This window comes from Solea senegalensis, linkage group LG15, assembly GCF_019176455.1.
Source record: "Solea senegalensis isolate Sse05_10M linkage group LG15, IFAPA_SoseM_1, whole genome shotgun sequence".
NCBI classification, from domain to species: domain Eukaryota; kingdom Metazoa; phylum Chordata; class Actinopteri; order Pleuronectiformes; family Soleidae; genus Solea; species Solea senegalensis.
Window position 1 is genome coordinate 6138369 of NC_058035.1, and position 18397 is coordinate 6156765.

Genomic DNA, 18397 nt, shown 5'->3' on the forward strand with positions numbered 1-18397 from the left:
ACACATGATTAGATTAGTCATGTTCATGCACTTAGCGGGGGGAAAAGAAAAGGTTTGGACATAGAATGAAGCCCCTGCAGCACACCACTGTAACCACTAGAGTTTCACACATGGAGTGTTTTTACATTGTCATTGAGAATTGTGTCTTCAGACAAAGGAGCTCAGATAAAATAACACGACTTACTTCATACATTTGGTTGAATATATGATGCAGTTTTTTTCATGATTACCTGTCAATTTGCACTTATAAACGGTGACGTAAGTGCAGCGTGACAAACTCTTGATTGCCATATTGCCTGCTTTTTTTCTTTTTTTCCTTTTTTCTTTCATTTACTCATTCCACATGGTCTGCACAGATCCAGAAATGTCTGTGCTCTCTTTTTGATCGAAAGAGTACCTAGTGTTTAAATCATGGATGGACGTAACATGCAATACCATGTGTTTGCAATATGCCCCGAGAAAAGTGCCAGCAACCTGCAAACGAATGTCATTTTAATAGCCTGATGCATGGGAAATGTTTGAAAGCAGTGCTTCCTTTTCTATGATTGTTTGGCATGACATCCAACCTCCAGATTTTTCCCCGCAACTCTAGAAAACATACGTTTTGTGTCAAATTTCATGTCATAGCACGGCGCTCTGTACCGCTCCGAGTGCTTTGGCACCAATGGGATCTGCAGCAGGACTGTGTGTGTGTGTGTGTGTGTGTGTGTGTGTGCGTTTGTTAGCTCTGTATGTGTTCAGGTGAAATTGTTATCCTGAGGGGAAACATGCTAACTTGATTACAAGTGAGACACGTTTTATTTCCTTAAATTGACTCTCAGGCTGTCATCCATTATTTACGAGAAACCTTTGTGTGTGTTTGTGTGTGTGTGTGTGTGTGTGTGTCCATATACATTCAGTCTGTAAAGTTTGAGGCTGGTGAGCAGCTATAGGAAGCTGTTACACTGTTGAAAGAAGGGAATTTGACATGCTGTTTAATGATGTTACACTTGTGTTTCTTCATTCATCTGGAATTTAACGCACTCATTAGCATCCTCCCAAATGTTTGCAACATCTTCCGTGTGTGTGTGTGTGTGTGTGTGTGTGTGTGTGTGTGTGTGTGTGTGCGTGCATGTGTGTTCATGGACGTGTCTTCTACCATGTGAGAAAGTAATCAAGAGTTAAGCAGTCACCGGCACAGATCAGATGAATTTAACACTTTAACATGAACAGACTTTACTGATTATTTTATATTAAGTACAGAATATATTTCCTCCGCTAAATGTAACTAGCAAAATTCATTAGTGCATGTGTAAATTGTATCCTTTTCTGTATTCACACAACTGCATTATTTATGAAGTGTTTTTGCATATATCCACATAGTATTTTTTTGTGTCATCATCTTTGATTATACATCCTTTTTCCTTTCCTCGCCATAACCTGATCTAGGTCTGCAACGGTAAATTCTTATCATGAATTAATCAGAATTTTCCGATGAATAAATGTTTTTTGAAAAATGTCACTTAGTAACACCCCTCAAATATCTTATTTTATCTTATTCAAATATTTATTTTGATATACGTATTTATATACGCTGGGGATCAGAACATTTTCACACACAAAAGCTAGCTACAATCACAGAATTTCTCTCTTAAAAAAATAATAATTTAGCAGTCGATTAGTCAGTGATTACTCAGTTAATTGTTGCAGACCTGTCTCCACAAAGCATCTAACATGGTAAAGTAATTTTTCCATCATAGTTTGATCAACTTGTTTTTGAGTCTTTACCTAACTAAATGAATAAATAATTAAATCACTTTTCACAATCTTTGAAGCACCATGGACATTAATCTCACACTGTCAGTGGCTCCTATATATTATTCAATCTGTTGCAAAAGAGATTGGCGCGTGTTTTTCTTCTGGCTGCTTGTGAATCATGTTTAATTCTGCTCTCTCCTTCACTCGGAGCATATGGCTTCTTGGATTGTGTTGGACCTTGTCAGAGGCCATCTATCACGCCATGGTGTCCTGCTGGGTCGGAGATTCACAGCGCAGCTCTCAGCCCTCAAAATGAGAAAACAAGAGCAAGAGGGAACAGAGTTAGATTAGGAGGGAGGTGAGAGAGGGATGGAAGGAGTGAAGAGTGAAAAAAACAGCAACAGACAGATGGAAAAAGGCAGGAACAGAGGGAAAGAGCAAAGAAAATGTAAAGATTAATCGAATAGAATTCCTCCTCATGTGAGACCAATAACTGCAACAACCTTTTCAGTTTCTTGAAACAGTTTTTACATTTTTGCCGGCCATAGGCCAGATCCAGCAGTTCAGCGATGCTCCGAGCCCAAGGCCCGGCCAACACCTGTGGCGTGAAACTGTGCCTGCAGGCTTGAGTGAAATCTGTAAGTGCTCAGGCTCCAGTAGCTTCACACTTGTTACACTCCCCGACAGCCTCAGAGCACAAATAACATCGTCAGAGTTCTCGAAAGCTTCATGAAAAGAGTTTCTCTGAAAAAAAAAACCTACCACAGGCCACAGACTTGGAAATTCTGTTTACCTATGAGACTAACAGATTCAAAACAGAGCCGCGCATGTTTCATATTATTCCCCTTGCATCAAAATGTGCATATTTCCACATGTACGCTGCAGCTACATGGCCGTGCTATACAAAGTACCAAATGATTCTCGGTTGCACTTACACAAAATCTACAATCAGATTTTGTCTGGTGAAACTGTGTTCAATAATGTTCACAAAGAGAAAAAGACAATAATTGAGAAAACATGTCCCTCCTCGTCAAAGTTAAAAGAGGACTAAAGCTTCTCTACCTGCTCCAGAGGCAGCGCTGCTGGCTGTGTCTGTCCTCTGACCCTCCGACCCCTCACATGAAACGACAACATGGGACGTGCCTCAGAGGGACACGAGAGGAGACAACCTCCTAACTGAGGAGGAGGTTTCCATGTGTTCGATCTATTTCTATCTGATTTAAGTAGTATGTAATGTGTTATTCAGAAGGTGAGCTGCACGCTATTGGCAACAAAGTCCACTGTGCTCCTCTGCTGCTCAAAGTACATCCGTTAGAGTTTGACTGATGCCAGTCTTTTAGAAATCAGATCATACGATGGTTATGATGCTGAAGTTTCCCCCTCCATCTTTAAAAATGACGCACTTTTACATTAAATACAAAAATACACATAATAGCTTAACAACAATACTGAATTTAAATAAAAATAAGGTGTAAACTGAATAGTAAATACAGTACATAAATGTTCAATTTAAAAAGAAAGCATTTTAGTGCATTGTAGGAAGTTTCTGAGAACAGAAATGGCAAAAAGAAATCTGCCTAATGAATGGGCTGATTGATTAATTTGTCTATCTCTACATTCTTATTCACCAAATGGATGATTTCAGGACTCAAACAACATAATCTCAAGGAAGGAAATGCAATTTGGGGAACAGATTTCACAAAAAAAGGTGTCTGAAATTCAAATATTTTCATTTGCATTCATGTTGTGAATAATTTTTTTATAATTACTCAGATAGCATATTTGTGTGTTTAAAAAAAAGGAACAGAATAAAAAGCTTTATTGTCATTGCATAAAATACAATGAGACCTCAAAACATGCATTTAGTAAAAAGCATAGGAATATAAAAATCAGCCACAGAGAACAACGGACAATAGGCAATAGGAACAACAAAAATACAGTCGATTGCCACAAGTGAAAAGCATTTAGTAAATTTTGTAATGATTGTAAAACTTTTTTTAAAAGTGTTAGAAACGTGGATGTTAATGGGAGTGAGTTTGGGCAAAAATTCAAGGAGGATATAAGTATTTTCCTGAGACCAACCACAGATATTACAACATCTTTGAATCAGACACCTCTGAAATTTTATTGGCTCATTAGAAGTATAAAGAGAGCTTAGTTTTAATTCTGTGACCAAGCAGTCTTTTTTATTGTTAATTATATTAAGTATCCAGTAATTAGCGCCATTGGGTTTTTCTTTTGCCGATTTTATGAGATGCCAGCTGAAGTGCGGTTTCAAGAGAATATTATGTGAACTATTTTACAGCCTTTCATCACTCTAGCCTTGGTGTCATGGACTTAAAACAGTGACTTGCTTGACTGTTGACTTTTTTAACTGTAGCTGTCTATGTGTTGTTAAGAAATAAAGAAATATCACATAAAAGAAGAAGAAGAAAGCAGAAGGACTAGAGGAGAGAAAGAAAGTAGCAGATGAGAGATTCATGACAGGATCATGGCTGGTTGCCCTCCAACCCCTTTTACTCTGGTGCTGTTTGATTCTTGAGGAACTCTAGGTCTGCGGGACACAGCGCTGTGTTATTGAAGGCATTTTATGAGTCCATAAGTGTGTAATGAAATTTGCCGTGGTCAGAGAAGTGAAGCACGGAAAGGAAAAGTGGAATTGAATTTTCTGTGGTATTTTCTTCAGACCTACCTTCCCTTAGGGAGCACACAGGACTGTTTGCAGTGGCCCAGGCAAGAAGGGGCCAAGTGAAACCTTTCCCTGAGGTTTTGAACCTCTGCTGTGAATGGCAGGAGCCAACACCTCTAACCAGCAGCAGATGTCTGGCTTGGCTTGGCTTGGCCTGGTTCTTCCCCTGGCAAAGAGGGGAAACCTGTGGTCTGATGCAGCTAGGGCACCCCGCTAATACACTGCTCTATTACCTGGCATTTCTTTCTTTCTCTCTTTGCTGAACTTGGCTGCCCTCGTCGTTCACTGTGGCTGCAGGAACAGAGGCAGACCAAGGAGAACTGCACACTCACACCAACATTAGTATCTGTACACTGTAACTGCTACACTGAACAACTGATTTATTTTCTTATTTTTATTTATTTATTATAGTACATGTACATTTTCTTCTTTTTTTTACCGAAAACCCTATGTGGGTCACGGTTTGGTATACTCCCACCAGGAGTTTCAAATTAAGATTAATGTGTACCACCAGGCACACGTTAGCATACGTTACCATTAATTATTATCAGGCAGATATGATATCATATTTTAGATACACACTGGAAAGTAAGATTGAATGTAAATGTAGAACAAGTAGAGCATTTATGCTGTTTCCTTAGGATTAATTGCTTAAGACTAAAGGCAAACGTATTATCATATTATTAAAAGTTGCCATTTAAATTTTGTAAATCAGCAAATAAATAATAAATAAATACTTACCTTTTATTATGGGTTTAGATTTATTGTATATGTATATCTGTGTGGTAAAGGATTTCAAACCCTATAAATATATTTCCCCCCCTAAATTAAAAGCACAATCATATGCAAATGTCAAATGTCCAGCTCTTAGACATCCAGAATCTAAATGGATTTAGAAGAAAACACAAAAGAAAAACAAGACAGAGTCTAAATGCTTTTGCAAACCTTGTCGGTGCATCAGCACAAATGGAGAAACAATAGTGTGTTTTCAGATGTGGGAATGGGCTCTGGACTTTTATAAAAGCTGCTTTCAGTGCTCAATAGGCAGGATCAGGAAAATTTAACAGGAGCAGAAAAACTGATTAAAGAGACTTTGGGAGATATTTGTTAAAGTGCGTGGTTGGACAAAGTCCAATCCTTATTCCTCCATAAACATCTGGCAGGAATATCCTTCAGAGCTCTGGGACAAGTCCCAGCCTTGTCATAAGTGGTTGTTGCAGAAACTCAAATGGGACTTAAGAGTTATGGGAAGGGAGACTGTCCGCCTGGTGGAGGCAGGTGCCCCCTGTAGTGCTTGTCCTGTATCCGCCAACAGTTCTTGGGAGGAGCTGTGAAGTGTTTTCTCTCTTTCTCTTTTCCATGAGCTGCATTGCTGTAGTGCCACGTCATTATTTTCACTGCAGTCGTAAAGGAGTTTGCGCTTCACTTTACACTGAAAACTTAACCAGTTTAGTCGTAATTTGTCCTATATAGTGAATTAAGTGGCTTGCATTGACAAGTTAACCTTCTGTAGAGATTTAAAAATAGGTTGATATGTTAAGAAATGTAAAGGACTTACATTGGCTTAAATGCTTTTGCAAAATGTCTTTGTGATATTATTTTGTATGACATTATTACATGAATCTGTAAAATTATATTCTATCATTTATTCAATTATGTTTAATAAGGTGAATTATCCATTATTATACAAAATTGTAACAGATTTTTATAGCCCTTTAACAGCTTATGTAGCCAACATGATCAAAACACCCACCCCATAGTAGCATTCTGGAAAAAAAACATTTTCTAACTTTTCCCAGCATCTGATATTGCAAATGTATAATTGCCCCTAAAACCAGTGTAATACTGAAACGCAGGCTGGTGGTTGTGTGACTGTTTAATCTGGCTCTATTCACTCAGCTGGAGACGGAGCCTTCAGTTTAACTGAGCCATAAGTAATGCGTGTGGATATAGTTTAAGAGTGGAAGATGATTGCTGTGATTATGGTGATTATTCTCGCAGTGAAAGGGGGTCTGGGATACTGTGTATTTGCTTTGCTGCCTGTTTGGGGATCTGGTCTTCATAACCCTCATCCATCATACGACCTGGGATCAAAGATGCCCTTCTTAAGTTAGGAACATATATATAGAGAGAGAGATATATAGATATATCTCTCTCTGTATGCGTGTGTCCTTGTTTTACCAGTCTTTCACTTTTTACAACGCTATGACTTTCAAGGAGTTGAAGGAGGCATTTGTTGAGGGCTTGAAAACATTCCTCCTGTGGATCACTAATCACTGATCTGCACCATTTGCAGCCTAAGCAGGTGTTTGGTGGGAGGGGCCGCAGACATTAAGGCCAAACTCTTTGATGGTTCACGGGCAGTGAAGCCCTTGGCTAGCAGTGCCCCGCTTGTTTCGCTCTATCCGCCCAGAGGAGTCTTGTTTCTCTGCAATTACAGAGCAATCAGTGCTCAATTATGGCATCAGCAGAGGTGTGTGACGGGATGGCTAACCGGATAAGAGGTGGAGGCTTTACAATTGCCCCCTTTCGAGGTGACAATGTTACTAATCTCTGGTTGTAAAAATGTCAGGTATAGGGTCTCACACCTATTTTTTTTAACAGCACTACCTGGAGGGAAAGAATCTATTGTTGTTTGACACAATTATCAGGTTTAATGCCCATACTCTGTCTGCTGTCCTCATCAAGTCTTTTCTTTACCATGAGTTTAGCCTTTGATGTCTAATTAAAATGGATGTGCATGTTTTATATGCTGTATACAGATCCCTTGTTTCGGTTGCCTAATTAATTTGCATATTTTTTTCCTAAGATGTATGTGTATATGTTTTAAATAATGTGTAATTTACCAAGCATATCTCTTCTGAAAAATGCCAGTGACATAGTGAAGAGTGTTGTGAAAGGTTTTGCGATAGTTTGTCATCTTTAAAATGTTTAAAAAAACATCCAGATAAGAGATTTTTAAACAATTGTTTCATATGCAAATGAACAAATTACATAGCCATTATTTTGCATATAGCTTACCAAGTCATTGTTAGCCTAGACAGCAGTGGGTGACTTGACACAACGTTTCATGGCAAGACTTCAAAGAAGAGCCAGCATTAGTTTTGCAGCTGAAATCGTCTTCTCTATAAACATTGAACTGCCAAAGAAAAGTTACCTAGCCAGGCTAGATGGCTAAGAAGCTAATCACATGTAGTGAAACCTGAAGTAAGTTGTGTTTTTGTCTTTGTTAGGTTTTTAAATTGGGATTTAATGAAAAAAAAGACCTTCAATGACCTGACCAGTCAATTATCATCAATAATTTGGTCCATATGGAAAATAATCTCCTAAATTTTCCAGAGTCTCTGGTGAGCAGATATAACTGTTGACTTTATGAGAGTTTTCACTGATAAATGCTGCCTGCTGTTCCTGTCACTGCAGTGAGAGTGAAAGAAGTTAGAGCTCACTTGGTGAACTCTCTTCCTAATTATTGATCCATTATTAATATCAAAAATTAATCAGAGCAGTGTTTCAACATATGATGTTAAACTCTAGCTCTGTATTTAATTTTGGGACTCCGCGGGACAATTTTGGCATGATTCACACACAGTAGTATTTTGTGTTCGGAGCATGACTGACAGCCTTGGCCATGTTTAATTTGAACATGGGACGCTGTAACATTATATCTACATGTCAGAAAATAAGGGAAATCATAATAGGTCTCCATTTGGTGGTTTAACTCCACTGTGAACAAAATGCTTTCTGTCCTTGGCTTGTAAGCTACAGTTACACAAGTTTGTTTACATTTTGTCTCTGCACTCCTGCCAGCACAGCTGTCAATCTGACAGGCAGCCTACGCACGGGCTTGAATACTAAGAGAGCATTTCTTAACTTCACTTCAAGTAATGCGCTGCTTTAAATCACATTGATACTACTATAGGAAGGGAAGGCCTTTGGAATCTACATTAAGGGTTTAAAAGGCGGCATTTACTTGTGCCGACCTCAAACATAATGTAATTATTATTAACAGTTCATAATAACTAAACTAAAAGCTCCAGTGTGCAACTTATGTCACCAAAACCCTGCTAGCACAGCTACCCCACATGCTGCACACTCTTGACTCTACACATTGTGGGTATTACACACATTGTTTTCCCACTATATTTGCACTCACTTAATACACCAGACAACTCTGATTAACGCATGTTTTTTGGATTTTTATATGTACAGTTCAGTATCGTTTGGTTTTTCCCGTGATGACAGAGATACAGCGACCATCAGTCTGTCGACGTCACATTCTCGTATCGGCTCGCTTGGAACCTTGCCAGAGCAGGTACCAAAAAAAGTACCAGATACCAGATACTATCCCTGATGGAAAAGCAAAAAAAAGAAGAAAAGGGTAGAATTGAGCCGTGCCAAGCTGAGTCACGCTAGAACAGTATAGTGGAAAAGCGCCATCTGTGTGTCGCCACAGAAAAGAAAACACAACACTGCTCCACTGAGAAACCCAGAGCGAGTCATGTGAAGGTGATAGGTTTAGTCAGCGTTGTCTGAACTCATTTGACAGTGCTTTGAATCTAATGGACATTTGTTGAAATTTAAGAGTTACGCAGTGCAGCTTTAAACAGTGCTTGCTTTTGTAAAGGATTGTAACGGATGTTGAATTCCCTCTCGATTGGTTGTGGTCTGTCGGTAGCTCCGAAATGCAAAGAAGGAAAGACGACTTGAAGACGTTTCTCTCCTGGGAGACAAACGTTCACACACCTTGATTCTTACAAATACCTAATTCTAATTCTTACCAATTGGGTCATTAGTATCTAAAAGGCATATTGAAGGGAGTGATAGACATTGACCACTGCCAAACAGATGTGAAAACCACTCACACCCCATACACATTTCCCTCAACAAGTGGTTTGAGTTACATGGCCCAAAGGCAATGAAAGGCAGTTGATGATATTTTGTTCACTTCTCTGTCTTTGATTTGTGGCTTACTGCAGCCTGTTGCCAGGGCAGGAGCTCACACAGACACATCTGTATGTGTGTGTGTGTGTGTGCGTGATGTACTTTACATCGAGAACAGCGTATGTTAACATACCACTCATCTTACTCACCAGCTCTGTCAACTTACTCTGCATCTCCCCGCACCGCGTACACAGAGGAGGGCCACACACAAGTGTAGTCACAGTAAATTCATAGATAGAAACAATCTCTGTCCCACACTTTTGTATCCACTCACACACACACACACACACACACACACACACACGCACACTGGTCCCCCTCTACTAACAGAATTGAAAACAGGTGCCTACCACATATCTTGCATTCTTCCAAAATACAAAAGTGGTTTGACCTGAACGGTTTCGCTGGAGCAGAGCCACCCTGTATGAAAGAAGAGTCCGTGTGGAGATGTGTGTGTGCGTGTGTGTGTGTGTGTGTGTGTGTGTGTGTGTGTGTGTGTGTGTAAACATGGAGGCGTTCAGTTCTGTGCAACATGCTAGTGGAGCAGCACAGACTCGCACTATATTGGAACCACATTTCTCCCTCTGCTCAACCCTAACATGCAGTGTCAAGTTAACATCAGGATAAGTTGCAGATACACCACGCGAACATTGCAAACTACCGCATTTAATAGGTTTCGATACAGTGGCCGTAACAATATCCTCGTCTGACTTTGACCGATGTGGGTGAATGATCAAACTATCGATAGCGGTTCCCAAACTTGTGACTGTCTTTTTTGTGAACTGGAGACGTCAGGCTCGAGATGACCTTGCTCCAGTCCCTGTGTCTCTCTCTCGCTCTGCAGCCGCAGGATCTGGTTAGTGGAGAAACTGTCCAATGAGAACCAGAAGGCGGAGAGCTGTGAGGTGACGCACTGGAGCTGGTGGAGAAATGAGATGGAGGCTGTGATAGAGGAGGTGATGAAAAATGCAACACACTTTGGTTTTCCGGGTTATTTTAGCAGTTTACTTGCAAATTTTTCATGACCGGTCATGCTCTTTGTCTGGTGCTGCCTGCGTGCACGTGGTGTGTGTTAAGTAGAAATGTTAAATTACTTTGCAGTCTGTCTGGTAAAATGTTAAATACTGTCATCAGCAATTGTCCCCCAGCATGTTTAGATCAGTTTGATGGATGCACAGTCTGAGAGTAGCTGTTTCCACCATTTTTCCCCCCTCTGAGTTCACAGTTCCAGTGTAGTGTGTGTGTGTATGTGCATGTAGTCACTTTTGTTACCTCTTTAGGACCTTTATGTGGTATAAATACTGACATTTTCAAGAACTGTAGTCCTCATGTGGACCAAAACCTGGTCCTAATGAGGCAAAACCTCATTTCTGAGGCTCTGGTCAAAGTTTTGTTAAAGATGTGAATTGTGGTTTGGTTATGGTTATAGGGTGAGGCGTTAACTGGTTAGGGATAAGGTTTAGAAATAGCTGCACAAACTGCTGATGTAATGTGAGTTGCTACAGCTGACAGAAAATTACAAGCATCTCTACTCTTACATGCAGAAACATGATGCTTCATGGATTTTTTTTGTTGTTGTTGGCCTCAGAATCAACCATGTCTATCCACAAAGTATGAAATCTTTATTAAAAATGTAGGCTCTTTGTCTCATATGTTTGTCTTCTAAGTGTTTATTAGCAGTGTTGTTGTTTTGTTTTTTTTTGCTCCCCTGAAGCTTAAGAGTAACATATTTATCTTTTGATGGAAAAACACACACAATGTGTCTATAAACAGGAAAGAAAAGATCAAAATTGATTTCTCTCAATTGCCTTTCCCCCTGTCTGCACATGTCTCTTGAGGATTTGGTTTTGATTTGGCTTTAAAGAAAGCCATAACTCAAGTTCAAGCCTCTTTGTGCATATGTGTGTGTTTGCTTGTTTGCGCCAGACTTACAGTACTTTGATGTAACTAAACATCCAAATTGACATTTGCTCTGGTAGTAAGCCGAGTATGTCATTAACAACCCCATATTTTCTCTCCCAAGGCGTAAATGATGGGGAAAGTAAGACTGCGTTTGCATTTCTAACCTGAAATCTCAAAGATCAAGGCAAGAATTGTTTTACCAAATCAATTTCATTGGAGGAAGGAGGTTAGAAGATGCAGTTTGTTCCCTCTTTGTGACCACAGACTGGGAACACTTTCCTTTCAGTGCACAATGGAATACTGCACAAAACAATCTGAATGGATATCTGTTATATTGATGCAAAGCCCAGCCAAACCGGAAACTTGTAGTGTAAATTTAAGTGCTCTTCTCTCCTTTTGTCAGTAGATACCTTTTTTAAAATCTGTATCACATATTTGAAATAATTTATTTTATTATCAAGACAGGACAAAAGGCAAAACATCTCATGAGGCACAAAATCAACAGCATCCCTGTGCTTATATAAAGTTTGTAATGGGCCTGACTTTTAAACCTTGGAAATAATTTCTGAGTTTCTTTGGTAGTCACTTTAAAATTCTTTGGTTTTCTTTGACCTTGATTAAGCTTTTTATTATGTACATTCGGGAAGGCATCATGCTTCACTGACATCCACCATCTTGCATCGCCATGTTGCTACAGCAGCTATTGTTAGGTTTTCTTCAATAGCACATTGTGCAGACGATGTTCCCGCTTCCCGACGAACATAGAAGATAAAGCACTGCACCTCTGAACTTCTGAACAAAACATCAAAATGGCACCGGTTAACCGTGTATCTAGATTCTTCACATTAGGAGTTCTGTTTCTTAAGTTTGACATCATGGCTAATTTCTCCCCACTGGACCTTCAGTAGTTAGCTGTAGGCAACTGGACTTTTGGATGAGAGATGAAACATCTTCAGACTGAACTCAAGCAAATCCAGTTGCCTGCAGCGAGTAACTACTGAAGACCTGGATGACTGAGTACCTTCACAGACACGGACCTTTAAATCTAAAACAAATCATATGTTAATGCTGTGCTAGAATATAACTAGTATGTCAAATGAAAGTAACAAAGGTACATAGGAAAGTGTTTTCACTGTAAAGTTCACATGGCTGTCCAGTTCATATGCATGGCGTCTACTGTAAACCAGTGAATTTTATTGTGATTTGTGTCAGTCATACAGGCATACAGTGTTTATAGGTCTGTGTGTGTGTGTGAGGGAATATGCAGAGCTGCAGAAATGAGGCATGGCGCTGACTGATGCTGCCGGCCTCTCTGCTTCACTGAGCTGGCTTTTCTATCAGATAGACGGCTCGACAATATCCAGACCCCACTCTTTCCGCCGCATACAAACACACACAGGCTCATGAACACGTGCATACACAGATATATACACACACACACACACACAGGCATGAACACATAGCTTTTTGCTCCGCTTCTTCCTCCTTGCTCCACAGTTTGTAAGATAAAAGAGAAGTTTGTAGCCGAGTCTGACCTCACAAACAGGCCTTTACTGACCCACTTTAACCCTGTACACAAAGACAGAGTATTGGGTAATGAGTATATGTGATGAGTGTATTCAGTGTCACTAGAACATGCGCCATTTGTTGCTGGCTTGATGTATCAGCGAGAAGAAAAGGCAGTTTGACATTTCCATGATTGATTGTCTGTGTCTGTGTCTGTGTTTGTGAAACAGTCGATCATTTGTATTGTTTCCATTTGGGCCGAGTCATTGTTCAATAATACTAAGTGGTGCAATTAAATGTAGAAATCACAATTTATCACCATGTTCCACTGAACCCTCCTCAGCACAGAGCGAAACCTCCCACCACATGACACACGCACGCAATCTTGTTTTTATATCTTAGTGTCTTAGTGAGGACACATCATTGACATAATGCATTCCCTAACCCCTTAACCATCACAACTAAATGCCTAAACCTAATTTTAACCCTAAAACCAGGTCTTAATCTTCAATAAAGCCCATTAAAGTTGTGTGGACCAGACAAAATGTCCTCACAAAGAGAGGTTTGTTTGACAATTGGTCCACACAGCCTACTAGAGACATGTACACACTCACACACAGAGAGATAATGGTAATTTCATTATTTGGCTCTAACTGAATTCACAGATTTGAAGCTCCAGGGCTTTCTAGTATCTGTGTAGAGGCTCTTTCATGTTGAGCCTCAGTGATCTGCGGATTTCCTGACTCCAGGGGCATTGATCTAGCCAGCATCCTTTTTACTTTGAGGACAGATGCACTGTCAGTTGATAAGCAAGAGCTTGACTTTTCTGGTCAGCAATGCTCAACTTTGAAGATTGGGCTTGTCGCTGTTGCGTGTGTGTGTGAGATCAAAGGTAAATTATTACCAGTAACTAAACTGACACCTACACACTCGGGTGTTTATTTGATCATACTGTGGGACACGCTGTTGTTAAAAGCTGCCAGCAGAGAAACAGTGTTTCCAGCAGCTTGATGTACCTCATCACGCCTTGATGATGTGTGCACACAACTGCGCGATGAGTGTTAGAGCAAGGCTGGTCGCGTTCAGCTCAGATCTCAGGTGAGGAAAAGCCTGGAATCACTCATGCAGACAGCCACATCTGGCGCTACTTTCTCTCTCCTGTTAGCCTCAACACTGCGCCTGCAAACAGACACCACCACGACTTACCCACAGAGGGAAGGAGTTATGATAATAGTGGTTATGATAATAGTGGTTATGATAATAACGTTATTGGTGGTTATTAATGAGATGGGGAGCAGACAGTTTACTCAGGAGAAATACACCCTCGAAGAGCACTGTGCAATAAAACCATTGTTGTTGCTACATTTTCTTTTTTTCCGCTTTCAGGCTTTGTTTCGCTGTTGCTGGAGACCGAATTAATTCCAGGTGCAACAAGCAATCTTTTTGTTCTCTCTATTTGCTCTGTGGATTATAGAAAACCACTGCTTTATTGGAAGTCAGGCTTACAGTAAAGGCTGAATATAAAACCACATTTGAGCTGGAGCGCGACTTATAAATGATAAGCAAATGTGTTTTGACTCTCAGCTAAGAGAAAGAGATTTGTATCTCTTGCATCCATTTAATGAAAAAATAAAATTTTAGAAAATGTTACACCTTTAAATGGCTTGAAATGTATCCAGCAGAATAACCTCACATGCACTGTGGTCTGTTCTGCCTTTATCTCCATTCCACACTGGATGGAGCTATCAGTTGGCATGCTCAGCTGGTGTCGAACCCACAGCTGAGGGCAAATGCTAGCAAGATCCAGACCCGGCACACAGTCTTCATCTGTTTCCTGTTGAACCTAGGAAGTATGGGTCAGAGTTCAGGGTAATATTTATGTTAATGGAATGACTCCAAACAGATTAAATTTCAAAACAAGAGCCTGTGGTGTCCAGGAGCAGCCTGCAGCCACACATTAAAAGATAAACAAACACTTTTGGTACTCCCACCATATGCCAGCATCTGTGGTGGGTTCTTGTCCTTTATAGCACAGTGAAAGGAATGTGTTTTGATGGAGTCAGCTGCAGAAGAGAAAGATTTCCTGTGCTCACTGATTTGAGGAGTGCATCACCACAGTAATCCATGAGTTTGGTACCGAGTAGTTTATCCAAAAAAAAAAGAGATACACATTACTGCTGAAATGTCTGTGGAGCTTCTCGTCATTCAGGTCATTGTGTCGTCAGCTTGCATTTTGTTGTTTACTGCTGAGGTATGTCTCGTCTTTTCTGCAAATTACATATTAGAATTCACCGATGTTGACACACTTTGAAGAATAGCTTGTTCTGTGACCTTCATAATTGTTTCATTCCTTCTCATGCTTTAGAAGCTGCAAATTTCCCAGTAACTGCATAATATTTTGGAAGTTAGTTGTAACGGTAGAAGGAGGACAGGATCACAGTGAGTTGCAGATATAACTGCTGACTAATAATAGATTCATGTCCACAGAACATGGACATGAGGAACATTAAACCTGTGATTTCTACTTCTCCAACTGGAAAGAAGAATCAAAGTTACAACTGCTTTGTGGTTTTCTCCCAGCCAGGTCTTTAGACAAACTGTACAACTTTGCCGACTGCGCTGGACTGCACCTGATCTTTGGGCTTAATGCGCTGCACAGGAACCCAGACAACTCCTGGAACACGTCCTCCACCCTGAGCCTCCTGAAGTACAGCGCTGGCAAAAAGTACAATATCTCGTGGGAGTTGGGCAACGGTCAGTACAACACCACTTCACACGTTAACTTCAATAAAAGTACAATCTGCATGGAGGACTTTCCTGCTTTAACACTAGCAGTAAATTGAAATGTATTTAACATAAATCTTTGAATATGCATGTAAGGCATGTATTTAGAGAATTTAAATCAAGGAAATGAGAGAAAACATACATTTGACCAAAATAACATAAAAATAAATAAACTGTTGTCCAAACTTTAACCAAATGAACAGAATGATCTGAAACTGTTTGAGTTCCTCTGTTCTTACAGCTTTCTGACAGAATTATCAGGATTCTGTTTGTTTTCTCCGTTCAAATAGTTTTATGAAATTGTAACAACTAATGTCATTCTAACCATGTGTGTTCCTTGGGAGCTGCAGTGCACGCACACACACACACACACACACACACACACACACACACACACACACACACACACACACACACAGCCCCATATTCGCCAGCTGCACATCACTTCATATTTTCTTTTCACTGAACAACAGAACACAACTTTTGTTTCAGCGGAAGCCTAATAGTTCCAAAATCCATTGATTGGACCATGTTAAAAGTTTATTGAGCACTTGAACCGTAACGAAAGCAAACAGAATTTGGGTTGAATGAGAAGGTGAACCTTTGAGATCTGCCAATATTGTTTTGTTTTTATCAGAAACGCATAGAGCAAGGTTCTTTACAGCTCAAATATAAACTGGTGCATCAACACAGTGCTATAATTTACAGTCTCTTGTATCACAAATGTATTGTGATTAAGTATGTACATACATATACACATAAAAGTACCATTAAATTCTCAAGCCCTTAAATAATAAACAGGTCTGTTACAAGTAAATTACATAACTCCATAAAAGCTTTATAAACACCAGCCTAAAAAAGATTTAAGGGTTCGTATCTCATGAATCAGATGATCTGATATTTAGGTTTTCCTCTTTGGGGGGAAAATAGCTCCCCTCACTATCTTTGTTTTACTGATTCGACAAGGCCACCCTGTGTGCTTGGACCGCTCCCCCGACACTGAGTCATCTGTCCGTATTTTTGCGAATAGCCCAATTATCCCCCTTTTCTACTGGCTGTTGAATAATCCCTCAGAAAACAAGATCAGACTACAACAACAACAGTATTCTTTTCCACCACCTCTACAGTATGTTGCTTGCAGTGACTTTATCTCTGGCTCACGCTGCATTGTCTCCTCTTCCCAGAGCCTAATGCCTACCGCAGCATGGTGGGTCGGGCGGTCAACAGCACCCAGCTGGCTCAGGACTACGCAAAGCTGCGGACCCTGCTGCAGTCTGTGCGCTACTACCACCGTGCTCAACTCTACGGCCCCAACGCAGGACGTCCCCGGAAAAACGCCATCTTGCTGCTGGATGGGTGAGTCAGCAAGTAAAACATTGACTGGGCAGGATTCCACTCCTTGTTAGGCTATCCTGCTGGAAAAAAAGGGGGGAAGGTAGTGGAAAGTATGCTGCAGCGGGTTTGAGACCTTTACCGAGCTTTACTGTGTTTAATTCTCTCACACTCACACACACACGCTGTAGTAGTGTTCAGTGTTTATGGATTTCCCCTCTGCACGTTTCAGGGTCTCAGCTCCGGTTAGATCATGTCAGCCTAAATAAAGTGTCATCTGACTGATAATGTGGCAGCACAATGTCCCACCTGCTGGTTTCACCCAGAAGCTCTATCAGCTTCGTTTTGACCATTGTCTCTCCCTCGACTGCAGCCTGTGTCTTCCTCAGGTTGTAGCCTATCATTTCAGTTTGGATTAACTGTGACCTGCAAGTCATTGATACTTTACTGATAAAGATTGTCTAAACTGAACATAAATGCTTAGATGAAGCAGTTGGGATGGGTTTCTCTAGCTCATGTTTACGAAGCAGTTGAGATGCAACAGAAATAGATTTATTCATAGTTCATAGTTAGTTATTCAAGTTGATAATGAGCTGAATCAATTAAAGCCACCAAATTCAATTCAATTATATCACAATATGACTATTCTTGCCTCCCGATTCAATTTGTATTGCGATTCTACAAAATTGTGACGCAGTAGTTTTTATAATTGCATTTTTTGTGCCTCGCCTACCCACGAGTCTTACTTCTAAAATCAATTCCCGTCATGTCAGTCAGTCTGACATTGATATGAACTAAATAGGACGTAACTCATACGACAGGATGTTTATTTTAAGATAATTGTCACAGTTAGAGACACACGGTGAGGAGTGGTTAGTGCTGTTGCCTTGCAGCAAAAAGACCCGGGTTTGTGACCCAGTCAAAACAAGGGCCTTTCTGCATGGAGTTTACTTCTTGAGTTCTCCCTGTGTGTGCGAGAGTTTCCTCTGGGTACAGTCCAAAAGCATGCAGAGGTTAATTGGACACTAAATTGAGGTGTGAGTGTGAGAGTGAAGGTTCCTTTGTCTTTGGACTGACCTAAAAACATTTAAAAGAAAAAAATGCTGAATGAAAATGAATAGCCTGTCATAAGGACACAGCACAAATGCTTCAAATTAAACTGAAAGATTTCTTTTCCAAACCCTGAAAATAAAAAAAGATCTAAATGTATCTGTATTCGTTTTTCCTCCACCCCCACAAAACTACATTTGTCCTCATTTGTCAAACCTCTTGTGCACATATGTGCATAAGTATTAACAGTTTAATGTCTCCAGCTCCTTTCTGTATAGTCACACGCGATTTGACAGGTAGTTGGAGAACGGAGAAGAAAGAATAATTGGATATGAGCTTTCCTCCTCAGTGTACTTGAGCTACTTAGACCAGTGAAACCATTAGAAATTGCTGTCTCACACAGCACTGACAGTTCAAATGTACACCAAAATAAAAAGGTGTGTGTTAGTGTGTGTA

At 40.2% G+C, this 18397-nt stretch overlaps 1 protein-coding gene across 2 annotated transcripts in view; it reads left to right on the forward strand.

Moving 5' to 3' along the window:
- Window positions 1–18397, forward strand: part of hpse2 (heparanase 2) — a 55638-nt gene that overhangs the window by 20040 nt on the left and 17201 nt on the right. For both annotated transcript variants that reach the window (XM_044045577.1, XM_044045576.1), the window contains 2 exons: window positions 15356–15529; window positions 16744–16915. In XM_044045577.1, the coding sequence (XP_043901512.1) occupies window positions 15356–15529; window positions 16744–16915 (346 nt within the window). The remainder of the gene's footprint in view (window positions 1–15355; window positions 15530–16743; window positions 16916–18397) is intronic.